This window comes from Pan paniscus, chromosome 13, assembly GCF_029289425.2.
Source record: "Pan paniscus chromosome 13, NHGRI_mPanPan1-v2.0_pri, whole genome shotgun sequence".
NCBI lineage: Eukaryota > Metazoa > Chordata > Mammalia > Primates > Hominidae > Pan > Pan paniscus.
The window spans coordinates 80,151,908-80,167,853 of NC_073262.2; the positions used below are offsets into that span (position 1 = coordinate 80,151,908).

General features: G+C 33.4%; 1 protein-coding gene across 3 annotated transcripts in view; it reads left to right on the top strand.

The window, feature by feature from the left end:
* The window catches only part of AGPS (alkylglycerone phosphate synthase), a 149,458-nt gene that overhangs the window by 93,221 nt on the left and 40,291 nt on the right, over positions 1 to 15,946 (top strand). For all 3 annotated transcript variants that reach the window (XM_003815523.5, XM_055108799.2, XM_063595447.1), the window contains 3 exons: positions 7,267 to 7,318; positions 11,815 to 11,891; positions 13,750 to 13,862. In XM_003815523.5, the coding sequence (XP_003815571.5) occupies positions 7,267 to 7,318; positions 11,815 to 11,891; positions 13,750 to 13,862 (242 nt within the window). The remainder of the gene's footprint in view (positions 1 to 7,266; positions 7,319 to 11,814; positions 11,892 to 13,749; positions 13,863 to 15,946) is intronic.

Sequence of the window (15,946 nt, forward strand, 5' to 3'; positions counted from 1 at the left end):
CCACTGTACTTCAGCCTGGGCAACAGAGCAAGACCCTGTCTCAAAAAACAAACAAAAAAAACTGTATTAGCTATATATCTTGGAACAAAATAAAGATAATGATTGATAGACAGTGCTACCATGTGGTTAAAAAAGCAGGTCGTAAAGAAAGGTCCTTTCTAGTCTATAGCTATGACAATTCGGTTCTATGTACTTAGTAATTGACAGTTTTTAGAAATATAAATATTATGGACTAGAAAGTTTGTCTTACTTGAAACTGATTTTAAAAGTCCAGATAGATAATATTCTATTCTCGAGCATTGCTCTTAATAATGGAGCAATTGCTAAGAGTAGTTACTGGGATTTGGACATCTAACAGTTTTGGAAACCTACATATTTTACTTCTATTATAATGCACATGTAGAGAGGCATTAATGTTTATCTTACCTGGAAATGGATAAAAGGTTTTATAATGGTTTAGGGAAAGTTGTATATTAGTTTGTAGAACATACAAGTCTCATATGTCAAGAGTGGTACAGTATTTGCTGCTTTCCTTTGTAATAGTGTTTTCAGGCAGAAAAATTGAAAAAATCGGGTTTTGGCACTAGTCATTGTTCAATTTGGGATTTGGAATTTCAGTTGATAGCAGGGGAATTAAGATCCATTAAAGTAGATGGTACATGGCTTATGATTGTGCCAAATTCTTGATTGAATAATGAATTGGTTGCTTGTAATTCTTCACTGTCATTTTATAGCACTTCCATCTTTGCAATATTTTCAGATTCAAGTTGCTTTTGAAATGGGAAACTGTAATTTTGGATAAATATCTTTTGGGAAAGAACATACATGACTGTTCACAAATAGCAAAGTGGGCTATATGTATTTTTTATTACTATTCTTACTGAAGGAAATAAATTAAGCAACCTTATACTAGCATTAGAAGGATTCTACTAAAGTCTCTCATCCGATCTTTGTCCATGTGAGGAAGTATCCTCTTTCAATACTTCACTGCCTTGTGAGAAGCTAGAAAGGAGGATTTAGTGGAAGATTAATGTGATTCTTTCTCATAAGTGGCAGTCCAGTATAATCTCCTCCTTTATTCAGTAGATGGGTAAATGATTTTTAAGACTTTCTCAGAAAATACATTTCCTGCTGTAGCCTATGAAGAGGAGGAAAATAATGTTTTTTTAATCAGCATATCAGTGTTAGATATAATGTGTTATTATTCTCTAAAAGAGATAAATAAAATTGTTAGTTTGGAAGTAACGATGTCTTTACAAGGTTAAAAGGAAAACCGAGTGTTAAAACAAGCTCAGAAGCAGTTTCTGAAGTTTGGGGTTTTTTTGTTTGTTTTCAATAAAAACTTAGGAGTAGTGCCCTATGGTATTTTGAGAGGAGCATTTATTCCAACAAGAGGAAAAACTGTATTTGGTATTGATTAGTACTCATTCCTCTCAAAACTCTTCTCAGTAAAACCTAGTTTCTTCGAACTAGGTTTTTAGAATTATAGATGAAAATGCAGCTTTTCTTCCCACTACCTTTTGACAGAGGGTAATTTTTCCTTCCTTCTATCACTTTTATTTTAAACAATTTTAAACTGATAAAGGTTTGGGGTTTTTTGTTTGTTTGTTTTAATGATTTTAGATTATAATTTGGGAAGACATAAATTTTACGAATTGTTCTGTTTTAAACTTAATTTATCTTGGAGGAGTTCAAATAAATTAGAAGGAGTCAGGTTTAGCACTTACCTTATAAAACACTTAAAACTTCTTTTTATTCAACAGTAATTCTTGGGAGTATTTATTACATAGAGAAACTGAAATTATTTTAAATCATTTTTTTTGTGTCATGCGTTTTTTCCTCTGAAGCAGAGAGAATAACCCTAGTCAAGTGTTTGGTTAATTGGATCATTTACTGTTTGATCCAGCAAAATTAAGACAGTTATGAGACATGTTCTCTACCAGAAGCCACTCAGAATAAGTTATTATACCTTTACTAAACTGAAAAACTATAAAGTTATAATTAGGACACTGGCATTATCTTTTGGTCTTTTCCTTAATATAAGTGGAGGGCAATATTCACTCCCTATTATGTATTATTTTGTTCTTTAAAACCAAGCAACAATTGACTTGTCAAAATAAAAAGTTCTTATTGTTTATCATACGGACTCCTAGCTGTAAGTCAGTATGTCATCTCTAAGATGACCAACCAGTAATAACTGTAGCCTTAAATAGTCTATCATTTCATCTGTGATACCAACTCTGACTTATTAGTTAGAAGAATTTGTCTACATTTTAAGTTTTTATGTCCAGAAATTCACATTTAACAGATTATCTTTTTTTACATAGCCTTTTTTGAACTTTTTTTTTTTTTTGAGACGGATTCTCGCTCTGTCACCCAGGCTGGAGTGCAGTGGTGCCATCTCAGCTCACTGCAAGCTCCACCTCCCAGGTTCATGCCATTCTCCTGCCTCAGGCTCCTGAGTAGCTGGGACTACAGGCGCCCGCCACCACGCCCTGCTAATTTTGTTTTTGTATTTTTAGTAGAGACAGGGTTTCACCGTGTTAGCCAGGATTGTCTCGATTTCCTGACCTTGTGATCCACCTGCCTCGGCCTCCCAAAGTGCTGGGATTTGAACTTTTAAATTAATCAATTTTGTTGTGTGCCTTATTTGAGGTAGTGTGCTCTTAGCTTGATAACCAACATAATGCAATGGATAGTATGCAGTTATATGTGGTTCCTCACTTCTAGTGAGGATGTTGCATATTATGATAATTTTTTGTGCCCAAATTTTTGTATAGCACATGGAGTTTAGTATTGAAGCATTTGCTTCTGATACAACATGAGATTGATAGTCTATTTCCAATGTAGTCTCTAGGCTCAAGAATTTGGGCTGTTCCAGAGCCTACATAGGATGTGGATTTACCCTTTGAGGAAACAAATGTTTTCAATCAAGTATAATTCGTTCCTTAGCCATGGACCAGTTACATGGCTGCCATTCAATGCTTATACTTTTATAGTTTATCCTTATGACATTACGTTAGCAGAAACCCCTCAGACATGTGAAATATATGTTAATGTTGAATTTATTTTGCTGGTATCTAGTCTTTTAAGGGGTGCCTTCTCAAATATGTCTCATCTGAATTACAAGTTCTGATTTTTTCTGTGACAAGTAAGAGCTATGACTTAGTTTTAGAAAAACCAGTTTTGCAGAAATATTTTGATGTTTCTTTTTTTTTTTTTTTTTGAAACGGAGTCTCGCTCTATTGCCCAGGCTGGAGTGCAGTGGTGCGATCTCGGCTCACTGCAAGCTCTGCCTCCCGGGTTCATGCCATTCTTCTGCCTCAGCCTCCCCAGTAGCTGGGACTACAGGCGCCTGCCACCACACCAGACTAATTTTTTGTATTTTTAGTCGAGACAGGATTTCACTGTGTTAGCCAGGATGGTCTCGATCTCCTGACCTTGTGATCCGCCTGCCTCGGCCTCCTAAAGTGCTGGGATTACAGGCGTGAGCCACCGCGCCTGGCCAAGGAAATATTTTTAAATAAAATGATAGGATTGAGAAATATGTTGCTTTTTAAGTTAGTGCAGAGAGTACTAAGTAAATAAGACTAATCAGAATAGTTTTTACTATTCAGATTATGCAATCAAGTAAATTCCTGGTTGTAGCATCCCTAAAGGGAAGAAATTGCCAGCAATTTGACTAAGTCAGTCTTGTATCCATGTTGTGAAGTCATCGTGGTTATTTATTTCATTATTAAAGTACAAAAAGTATACTGATATTTCTGTATTAGTCCATATCAGGTTTCATATAGTTTCAGACTATTAAGTATAAAATATACTTAGGTACAAGTTCGATGATTTGAGAGATTCTAGTAAGGGTACATTTATTGTAGCAGGAAAGAAATCAATTATTTCATTAGCTCACTTTTAGTAAGCAATTTCTGTCTGAGTGTTCTTGAATTCCCTGAATTTATCATTAACCCATCATTAAAATTTGTAAAAATATTCCCTCTCAGGTTAGTTTTGATCGCTTACCAGCAGGGGTCACTTTAACTCAAGGACCTTTTTCCCTCCTTTACAAAATCTGTGGAATACTCTCAGCCCTGCATTAGTAAATAACATGGGAGTGAATTTAGAGCTCAAATTCTCAGAACTTGTGCTGTCTCTAACTTTTAAAGGCAATCTTTTGTGGTTTTTTTAAACCTACCAAATTAGTTTTAAAGCAGTGGAAACATAACCTAATCTTAACTGTACGTATAGTAACTCAAATTGATGTTGTTTTTTAAGAATAGTAACATTATTTTGATCTCTTGATTATAGAATCTTCTATTTAGTTAACTGTAGTGGTAACTGTTAATTATTTTGAATTATAAGAAACGTTTTCAGCTTTGTATATTTAGAATGATGTGCAGTGATTTGCAAATATCAATTACCAGGAGATCATAAACCAACCTAGATGCTATTTTTGAGTGCTTTACTTATATAAGAATTTAGTTATGACAATAACTGAAAAACTCTACTGACTTTTAAAAAATCTGGTACTATTGAAGTACGAGACTTTAAAACTGTTGGTTTGAATTAGATAATTTCAAAAAAGTTCATGTTAAAATAATTTAATATCTAAAATTAAAAAAATTCTTTAGCTTATTAGTTCTTTTTTGATAGTGTTTGTCTGTTACCATCTACTATGCCTCCTTGATACTAATAGGAATACTGGATAGCTAGCTTATGTGACTTGATTATCAAGTTAAAATCACACTCAATATAATTGAATATTAGTTGCTACATGATACAGCAGTTGCCCAGGAGCTTTCTTGCCTTTTTTCCAGCTTTTTAATTTGAAAATTTTAAGCATACAGAAAATTTGAAAGACTGGTACAGTGATCACCTGTCTATCCACTTCATATATTCAACAATAATTAAGTTTTTGCTCTGTTTAACATGTACGTGTATATGTTTTTTGGACCATTTGAAATTAAGTTGCAGACTTTTTTTTTTTTTTTTTTAAAGACAGAATTTTGCTTTTGTTGCCCAGGCTGGAGTGCAGTGGTGCAATCTCGGCTCACTGCAACCTCCGCCTCCTAGGTTCAAGTGATTCTCCTGCCTCAGCCTCCCAAGTAGCTGGGATTACAGGCATGCACCACCACGGCTGGGTAATACTGTATTTTTAGTAGAGATGGGGTTTCACCATGTTGGTCAGGCTGGTCTCGAACTCCTGACCTCTGGTGATCCACCGCCTCAGCCTCCCAAAATGCTGAGATTATAGGTGTGAGCCGCCACACCCAGCCTAGGTTGCAGACTTTACAGCACTTAACCTAAATACATCAGCACCGTCTCCTAAAGACAGAATAGTGTTCTTCTTTATAACTACAATACCATTTTCTTGTCTAAGAAAATCAGTAGTAATTTTTTTTTTTTTTTGAGACAGAGTCTCGCTCTGTCGCCCAGCAGGCTGGAGTGCAGTGGTTCACTGCAACTTCTGCCTCCTGGGTTCAAGCAATTCTCCTGTCTCAGCCTCCTGAGTAGCTGGGACTACAGGTGTGTGCCACCATGTCTGACTAATTTCTTTTTTTTTTTTTTTTGTATTTTTAGTAGAGATGGGGTTTCACCATGTTGGCCAGGCTGGTCTTGAACTCCTGACCTCGGGCAGTCTGCCTCCCTTGGCTTCCCAAAGTGCTGGGATTACAGGTGTGAGCCACTGCGACTGGCCAATCAACAGTAATTTGTTAATGCCATCTAATATTCATTATATAAGATTATTCCAGTTATCTCCAAGATATGTTTTATGAATAGTGTTTGCAAACCAAGATTTAATCAAGACCTGCATATTTTAATTGTTTTAAAGATTAAATACCCATAGAAATTTACTATACTAAATGTAATAATATACTTTCCTTCCCCCCCCCCCCCTTTTTTTTGTTTTGTTTTGTTTTGTTTTTGAGACAAGGTCTTGCACTGTTGCCCAGGCTGGAGTGCAGTGGCACAATCTTCGCTCACTGCAAACTCTGCTTCCCAGGCATGATTCTCATGCCTCAGCCTCCCAAGTAGCTGGGATTATAGGTGTATACCACCACGCCCAGTTAATTTTTGTGTTTTTAGTAGAGACAAGCTTTTGCCATGTTGGTCAGGCTGGTCTTGAGCTCCTGTCCTAAAGTGATTTGCCCACCTCAGCCTCACAAAGTGCTAGGATTGCAAGTGTGAGCCACTGCGCCCATCCCCTCCCATTTTCTGATATATGTGTACTTATGTGAATTGTTTTCATTAATAATACTTGCCATTGATAAAGGTGCGGTAGAATGTGGTTGATAGCAGGAGATGGAATTTACAAGTTGCTGGTAGGAATTTAAAATGTTTTTGTTATGAATGACAGAGTGGCTGTTACTGTCTCATATTTTACTTATGTGCTTAAGCTAGAATATATAAATATATATGTTATATGTATATTCTACTTATGAAGAAAAGAAATTTGGTCTAATCAGGCTTTGTATATTTTATTAGAAGTCAATGTGCCCACTTTATGAAAAACATTTCAGATTTGTAAACGTGAAGAAAACTGATTTTCCTTTAGTATTTTTGGAAACTGGTAACGTTTTTAGAAGTATCAACCCAACTACAAAGATACCCTTATGCCAATATTTCAAATTACTCAGGTAGTACATTTCTTTAACATTTTTAAACTATTATACATTTAATAAGACTACAAAATAGAAAATAACATAGTTTTAATGTAATTTTTGTTTGGAATATGACTTTAAAGCTGTGTGTGCATGTGTCTGTGTTTTAAGTGATTTTGGGAGGCTGTGTGGTTTGCCTGAAATAGTGCTCATCTAAAAGTCAGAATGTCTTCATCTTCTACCTTTACTGTGGATAAAATACAGTATAGTTCATAAAATGGCATAATACTTGAGGCACTGGATTTTAGTTTTAGAAACATCTTTGTTCTAAAATAATCCACTTTGGGGTCTGGTATTTCTTTTAGGATATTCTCATATGTCTTTGCCAGACATTAGGCAGCTTTTTCTGCTGATAAATTTAAAATCTGTTAACTTATGTTTGTATTTATTTATCTATATCTGTAGATTTCTTCTCTCCAAATATTTTATAGAAGTCATTGATATTTGTCTTCATAAAAGTATATGAAAAGTTAACTTTTTTTCCTCTGTAAATCCTTAGGAACTAAGCTCTTGATCTCCTAAATATAGAAAGATAATATTCACATTCTACCTGTCTAGCTTCTTACTGTATTAAATTTGTATCACTTTTTTTTTTTTCTTTTTAAAACAGAGATGTGCTCCGGCATCTATTCGCCTCATGGACAACAAGCAGTTTCAGTTTGGTAAGTAAGGAGTGGTAATTTTAAAATGTCATTTAGCCACAGAAATTTATGAAACATCAGTAGGAAGAGTACGGAGTGCAGAGGTAGAAAGAACGTCAGTCTTGCCTTTCAGGAAGATGTCAGTCTAATGAAGATAGACAATTACATAAATGAGTGAGGGCAGCAGTGTTGGAGGGCCTGTGAAAGAAGACTGCACTGGATACCATGGGCTGCAAATGAAGGAATTGATTCTTCTTGATTTTGCTTGAGGATAAAGAGTCAGAAAAGGCTTTTATAAGAGAGATGCTTGAGCTAAATCTTCAAAGGTGAATATAAGTTTGCCTAGATGTCTCTTCTTCTTCTCAACCAGACTTCTTCACTTGGAAGCAAAAATGTGAAGGTGTGAAACTCAATGATGTGTGTTAGGGGACTTCAAATCGTTCTATGTGGCTCAAATAGAGGGTGGGGTTAGAGTTGTTACATGAGATAAAGTTGGTTGGGTGGGCTAGGGCTTTGCAGGATAGATTTGGATTTTGTCTTGTCAGCAGTGGGATTTCTTTGAAGAATAAAATCAATCAACTTTACATCTTAGCTCATTCTGGCAGCATTGTGCAGGATAGATTAGAAGGGTACATGCATGGAGGAGAGACACTAGGAGATGAAACAGCTCAAGAAGCAAAGTTTGAGGGCTTTGAGCATGGCAGCAGCAATGGAGATAGAGAACGGATGATAGATTTTCAGAAAATCAGTTTGCTAACTGGATGTGGAAGGCTAAATAAAAGGAGGAGTTGAAGACAACACCTAGACTGATTTGATTGATTGAGTAGATTAAATAACATAGAAGAATGGGTGGTGGTCTTGGGAAAAAGATATGATAATGGGTTGTAGTTATATTGTGAAATTTACTTTGGGATTTAAGTTTATAGAATTTAAATACCCTCAAAACAATTCCTAAAATCATGGGAGTGATCATTCAGTAATAAACACTAAAGGCAAAGATAGGCAGGCTTTTGTCATGTCTAAAAGTAAGCTGAGATTTTAATTTAGGAAACATGGTTATAGTTACATAGAAACTTAACTAAAGTCAGGTTCATAGAGTTTTAAAATTACATTCTTCTAAGTTAGTCATAATTGTTTATTTCTTTAAGTAAATTACTTTCAAAATACTATACTACTGACAAAAGTTTAAGATAAATATGTTCTATAAGTAATGAAATACTTAAATCAAGTGAAAAACCGCTTGTGTGTTTTGGCCTGCATTTAAAGATCTAGGTCTTAAAGAGAGCCATGCATCCAATTAATAAGACTGTGTTATTCGTTTATATGTTATTGTTGTTGTAAACAATGTTAGACCTAGGCATTTGTAAAATTAGTTATGATTTGGCCATACTTATTTATAATTGGAGTCCATAACAATTTAAAGTGAAGGTTTAAAGAAAGTCTTCCTGTCATCCCTCTTCCATGTTCTCATTACTATACCTGAAAACATACTTACTTGCTCCCCTTTAGCTTGCTCCCATCTGTGGTATTATAGGTTCTACCTTCTCTAGTCTTCACTGTGTCTCCCCTCTCTCTGCCCTTTACTTAGCCACCAAAGTGATCCTTTTGAAATACAGATCTGATCATGCTTTTTGGCTGTCTATATAACCTTTTTTATTTCTCAGTTTTAATTGAAGCCTTTACATTAATATATCCTGCCATGGCTTCATGATCAAGCAAAAGAGGAAATAATGCTTAGCACAACAAAAGGTGCCCCAGACCCTGCACTAACCGTATGGGTGATTGGTCGGTGTTTATACCACATTGGTTGTTAACAAAGCACATGCCATATTATTAGTTGTTAATATTTTTAATATAATCTCTACTTCAGGTACAACTCTTAATACATTATATTGACATTATCTAATTTTAGTATATTGAAATGGTATATATCATTGTGTATATTGAAATAATCCAAAGATGTCCTTTATAAACCAAAGTTTCTCGAATTTAGGGTATGTTTCTTAGTCATTTTTCTATCACCTGCACTTATCACATAATAGGCATTTATATGTTGATTCAATTAATCATCAAACTGGCAAGGGGGTGAACAAATCCTAGATAGCATAGTACTGATTACATTGTCAATAGCACACTTTATAAAATTCTATTCATGACTGTTCGTCAGAGCGGTATCCCCACTTTACAAATGACTCAAAGACTCATTATTTTGACTGCAGTCCACAAATCATACGTGGTAGAGCTGGGGATGAACCCAGATTTGTCTGACTACAAAGCCCAGGAGTTTTTGCACTGTCTGTAACCACTGCTTTAAAATATAGATAATTAATAAATCCTGTTAAATGACTTGATTAACATTGAAATAACAGAAAATTCACTGATCAAACTGTCCAGCTAGTAAATTTGGAAGTGAGTTTAATATTTTAAAAAACCACAATAGCAGCTGGGTGCAGTGCCTCACGCCTGTAATCCCAGCACTTTGGGAGGCCAAGGCAGGCGGATCACCTGAAGTCAGGAGTTTGAGACTAGCCTGGCCAACATGGTGAAACCCTGTCTCTACTAAAAAAAAAAAAATACAAAAATTAGCTGGGCATGTTGGCGAGCACCTCTAGTCCCAGCTACTCGGGAGGCTGAGGCAGGAGAATTGCTTGAACCGGGGAGGCAGAGGTTGCTGTGAGCCGAGATCACACCACTACTCTCCAGCCTGGGCGACACAGTGAGACTCTGTCTCAAAAAAAAAAAAAAAAAAAAAAAAAAACCCACAATAGCTAGAATATATTTAAAATGTAATTATATTGTTAGGCAACATATTTAAGAAAAAGTAAAAGATAATATTATCTAGTTGATACTAATGCTTGACCCACCTAAAAGTCAGTATCACTTTTACAATAATTTATTCTTCAAAGCTATCATGTCACCTTAGTATCACAGATGTATGTGAGTAATTCTACTAGCATTAATGGAAATTGTGCATATAAATCTCGATGAGTTAAGGTGAACATTTACCCTTAAGGATTATTTCATATCAGAGTAGTATCATATGGAGTCCGCATGCATTGTATAAAGATAAGCGAATCTTTTGTATAAAGGCTTTTGTATAAAGAATAGATAATTTCAACTTCTGCCAAGAACACAACATGCACATTCAATATATAAATGTTTATATATGTATTTCTAATTGTTGTTAATATAGGATGAGTTCCATTTGGGACCAGAAATGAATGTTTTGATGATACGTTATTTCTATCTTTATAGATATTAGAAATTGTCTCTTAAAGCGCTAGTTATACTAGGAAGCATCTCTGATAGTTTAAAATAAAAGAAAAAAATCCCCAAGCGTATCTCTTACTTGTGATCCAGGAGCTCAAAAAGATTGCTAGGTTGATCTCTATCTAACCTGCAGTTCAGTTTGTTTCTTTGTTGTTGTTTTTTAATGCCTCAGGTATAGCATAGATATCTAATTCTTAGCCTCTGGTTAAGACTTCTATTACTTGGTCTTTTATGTAACACAGTTTCCTATTATAATCAGCAAAAATGTAGTAAGTAGTATTACAGATTGAGATTCTTATAAAAAATGGATAGAAAAAAACTACCAGTGATAGTTTTAGAAACAGCTAGTTTGCTCTTTGCACCTATTTTAAAAGAAGGAAAGGAAGGGCCTACACTTTAAAAACAAACAAAATCCCCAAACCTTAAAGGCTTTTTTTAAAAAAGAAACTTTTTATTTGGAGATAATTTTGACTTAAGACTGAAATTCTTTATAAAAATTTTGTATAAATGGTAGGACACCTTTTTCTGAATTGGGCTGCTAACACTGAGGCCAGATGCATGACTCTTAAATGTAGCAATCATAGGAGTTGAGTCGTTACTACTTTCTGAAAAGTGAGAAAACAGTAAAAGGTTTTCACTCAATTAAGCTTAATCTGCAGGCAAAGATGTTAATTTAACAGACTTTGAGACTCCATTTATGTTATTTTGGCAATTTTAACTCTCCGGGTGTGATTAAGGAAGCAATTGCTAGTTTTATGCCAAGAATTCTGGATGAATTAACAATTAATTAAGAAACAACCTTAAACTTGGCATTAACTCCATATTTGGTTATAGTTCTGAATAGTTTCTATATAATTAAAAAAAAAAGTAAAACCAGCCACTATGGGTGTTCTTAATGAAATAAAAATTAATGAAGTAATTTTATTATGTGTAAACCATACCGTTGAAAGAAAACCTAAACTATGTGTAGTATTAATTACATATAGTAATTTGACTTAAAAAATCAAATTGATAATGGGTTTTGTAAATAAAAAGTTGTTTGTGACATTTGAAAGAAGATAAATGTAGCAAATATTAATATAACTATATATCGTAATATAAATATTTATGTAAATAACACGGGAAGATTTTAAAAATTAAAGTTGTGAAAACTTTTACTTTCTTTTAGGATTGTAAGTTGGAGTAGCTTCTTGATCTTCTGAAAAACATAGAATAACCTATTAATATAAACTTTTTTCTCTTCTTAGGTCATGCTCTTAAACCTCAGGTTTCCTCTATTTTTACATCATTTTTGGACGGATTAAAAAAGTTTTATATTACAAAGGTAAGAATTTTTATAAAATGCTAAAATTTTAAATGCTTAAGATATCTGTTTTCTGCTTTCTTCCCACATGCACCTATTATAAGGGTGTTTTTCCATGTTGCTATGTACATTTCAGAATTACAATTTTTCATGTTGGAATAAATATTAAGTAAATCAGGCAGTCAATTTCAGAAAATTTTAATAATTCTTTTCCAGTTTTGAAGCTTCTAAAAATAACACTGCATTTGAACAGTTTTGTTTTCATAACATTTTCTATAGTTTGAATTTTTTCCTTTATGGAAGGTATCCATAAAGTGAAATAAGAGTGTGGATTTTTTTTAACCTTTGATTGTTGAATTATTTTCCTAGAGTGTTAAGCCATCTTATAATACATGTGTGCCTTCTTTTCCTTGCATCCTTGTTATTCCATGTGGGATTCTTTTTGTTACATTTTTAATTTACCAGGGGGAAAACAGTACTTTCTTCTAGTTCATGTTTTTTGAAGCTCCAATGAGACTGAACGTTAACACTTTCTTTTATTTTCTAGATCTAATTTTTGTGTGAATTCGTTGGATATGGTTATTTTTGCCAGTTGGTGGTGGGGGGTGTGCAGCTTCATGTTTTTTTCTTGGTACTTTGAGGTATCTTTTTTTGAGATTGGAATTATTAGATGTCCTTTGTCATAAATGTTGTAAGTAATTTTTTTTTCCCAGTCAGGCATCTCCTTTTTTAATAGGGATTTTTCTTTTTTGGTGTAAAAGTTTCAAATTTTTACATCTTTTCCTGTGATTATTTAATATAGTCTAAGCTTAGAAAAGCCTTCCTTCCTCCAGAAATATGATCAGGGCCATTTTCTTCACTCTCTCTCTCTTATACTAAATGAGAATTAAAAAAAAAAAAAGTCTTTATTACTATTTGTATTTATTTCAATTTTATTATGTGAAAAAGATCTAAATTAATCTTCACCTCCTGCTCCTGCAATTGTTAACCAGTTGTGGCAGCACCATTAATTAATCTGTGCTTCTCATACATTGATTTGCTATGCCTCATATCTTATACACTTATCTAAGAAATAGATTCCATTTTAGTGCATCTCAGTCTTTTTTAATGAGCTTTTTGTTCTTGAAAAATTAAATAGATTTCATTGTTGTAGGTCTATTTTTCCCTCTTGCTATTCAGAATTTTCCTTGTTATCACCATCACCTATTATTCTAGAAAAATTTTAGAAACTTTTCATCATTTTAGGAAGTTCATTGTGTTTTTTAATTAGAATTGGAATAAACTAGTACATTAATTTGGAGAAATATTGACTGGTTTATAATATTTAGTTTATGCATTTGGGAGCATACGTCTTACTCATCTTTTTTTGGATGTGTTTTAGATATGTTTCCTAATATATTTCTTTTTAAGATTGTTAGATACTGTTTTTGTTTTATGCATAAGATCGCCTTTGAAAACTTTATTTAATAAGAAGTTATTGTTAGTATGTAGGGATGTTGTTGATTTTTGCTTCCCGCCCAATATATCCAGCTACTTTATTCTATCATTCTGCAGTTTTTTATTTGATTCTTTATCATAGTTATTATTTCAACAAGTTATTTGTTGTATTTACATAAGCAATATGTTATTATGATTAACACTGTGGCATACTTTGAAATAAAGTGTTTTTTCTATGCTGAATAGCTTTGCTACGTTGTAATTCTAAATAGGTTTATTAAACATTCTTAGTGATTGACATGTAAAGTTCCAAAGCTCAATTTTTAAGAAATCAGTGTATTTGAGCCCAGATCAGAAGGAAAAGAGCAAAATCTATTTTGATTTATTGTTTTGTAGGATAAGACTTATCTGTAATAATAAATTTTTTTTTTTTTTTTTGTAGTTTAAAGGATTTGACCCAAATCAGCTAAGTGTAGCCACATTGCTGTTTGAGGGGGATCGTGAGAAGGTTCTTCAACATGAAAAACAAGTGTATGATATTGCTGCAAAATTTGGGTATGGCTTCAAGTTCATAATGCCAAGAGAAAGAAAGTTAAAAGCTAAGATTCTAATATCACCAAGCAATTATTAAAGTACTAGGCATTAATGTCTCCAAACAGACTGCATGTCTCAAAGTAGTTATTAATTTCAGTTTAGTGTTAAATTTGTGGTAATTTATGATAGTAAATTTAAAATATTGTTTTGGTTTACATCCAGAATTTTTAGGAAGTTAGATTGATATGTTGCTCTTGTCTAATCATATATATATTATTATTAAACATTGTATTTTTCCTAGATTTTTACATTAATGTCAATTTCATGATATTTGTTCTACTAGAGTAAAATAGAAAATTCATTGTCCTCTTACTCTGTGGTGATAATAGTGTATGTATAAAGCATGCTACTAGTGTGTTTTTAAAAGGAAATTGTGTTTAATCGAAGGTATTTGATAAATTATCTATACTCCACCCCCTGTCACTTACTGTTTTGTGCTGGTATAAAGAAACAGAAAACATTTCACATCTATAACCAACTGAATAATGGTAGGGTGGTTTCTCTCTGTCTTCTTGATGGATTATAAGACTGATTGATGAGAACTATAGTGAAAATGCCATTTATCAGGACTGTGTTTTTTCATTTCCTTTTAAAGTACATAAACTAACAGTTTCTAGACACTAATCTTTTCTTTTTTGATTTCAGGGATTAAAATATATCATATACATTATGCTTAATATGAGTTCTTTGTAAATATTTATTTTCATTTCTTTTTCGTTGTTTTTTTAAGAAAACAAATGAACACTTAATTTGGACCCATGTGTTTTAGAATGCCCCACTTTTATGTATTTTTTTCATATCTAATATTAGCCCTTTATTTCTAGGTTGTCTGAATTTAGTGTTAACGTGCAGTATTCTTAAAGGGGAAACGAGTCTAATCTTAGACTTAAATTTTAGTTTTCTTTTGCACTATTTTTAAGTATTGAAAATGTCTCACTTTTACCCTATTCTGAAATTGGCAAATGGAATTTTAATTTTTTCAGTAAAAGAGAAAGTTTATTCATCTTTCATCTTTTCTCGATAGCTGTTTTGGGAATTGCTGATATTTTAACTAAATCACTTAAAAATAATTGTGCTATAAAATCCATGTAATGACCAGATGGCTTGAATTTCAGGTCATCTCATTTTGTTTGAATTTTTGAAATGTACATGTTTTCCTTCCCAGAAGGAATTTAGCCCTATGTATGTACCCGTTTTTTAGTTTCTAAGTTATAGGGAGTACGTATGTAATTTGATTAAAGGACTGTTTTCTTAAAACATATGATGTTAGTAAGACACAAGGACATTTAAAACCTACTCTAGCCTTAAATATTAGAGACTGAAGCTTTAAAAAATTGTTCATTGTGTATTTAAATATTTACTTGGATTTCATAATTTCTAAGAAGGGCTTGTAGGGAAACGGAAGGGTGCATTTTGCTTTATCATTTAAATAACTGTATATAGAGTTAAATTTGCTTAGTTTCACCTCAGTCGTCTCTCTGCTCACACACACCTCCACATCTGTACACACACCCACACACGGAGGAATTTCAGTTTTTAGGATCTATCTTTATAATTTCAATTAAGTATGGCTAGTAACTCATTACTAGTTAGTAATGTGTCACATTTCCTGTTAGAATGGGGTAGGATGATGACATAATGCTTGTTTGTTGTGCCTCATAATTTTTATAGGGCATGACCTATCTTTTTCTTGTGCATCACTGTTGATGTCTAGTTCATTCTAGATACTTGATTTAATAATTGTTGAATGAATGAATGAAAGTGAATACTATATTTTCCTGATATCTTTTATTCTACTTTGTTTATGCCTAATTACTGTGCCACCTGTAAAACAGTGTATTTTCATCTTTAGGTATTTGTCAATACATTTTGTCAGGATTTTTTTGTTTGTTTTTGTTTTTGTTTTGAGACGGAGTCTTGCTCTGTCACCCAGGCTGGAGTGCAGTGGTGTGATCTCAGCTCACTGCAACCTCTCCCGCCCAGGTTCAAGTGATTGTCCTGCCTCAGCCTCCTGAGTAGCTGGGATTACAGGCTTATGCCACCAC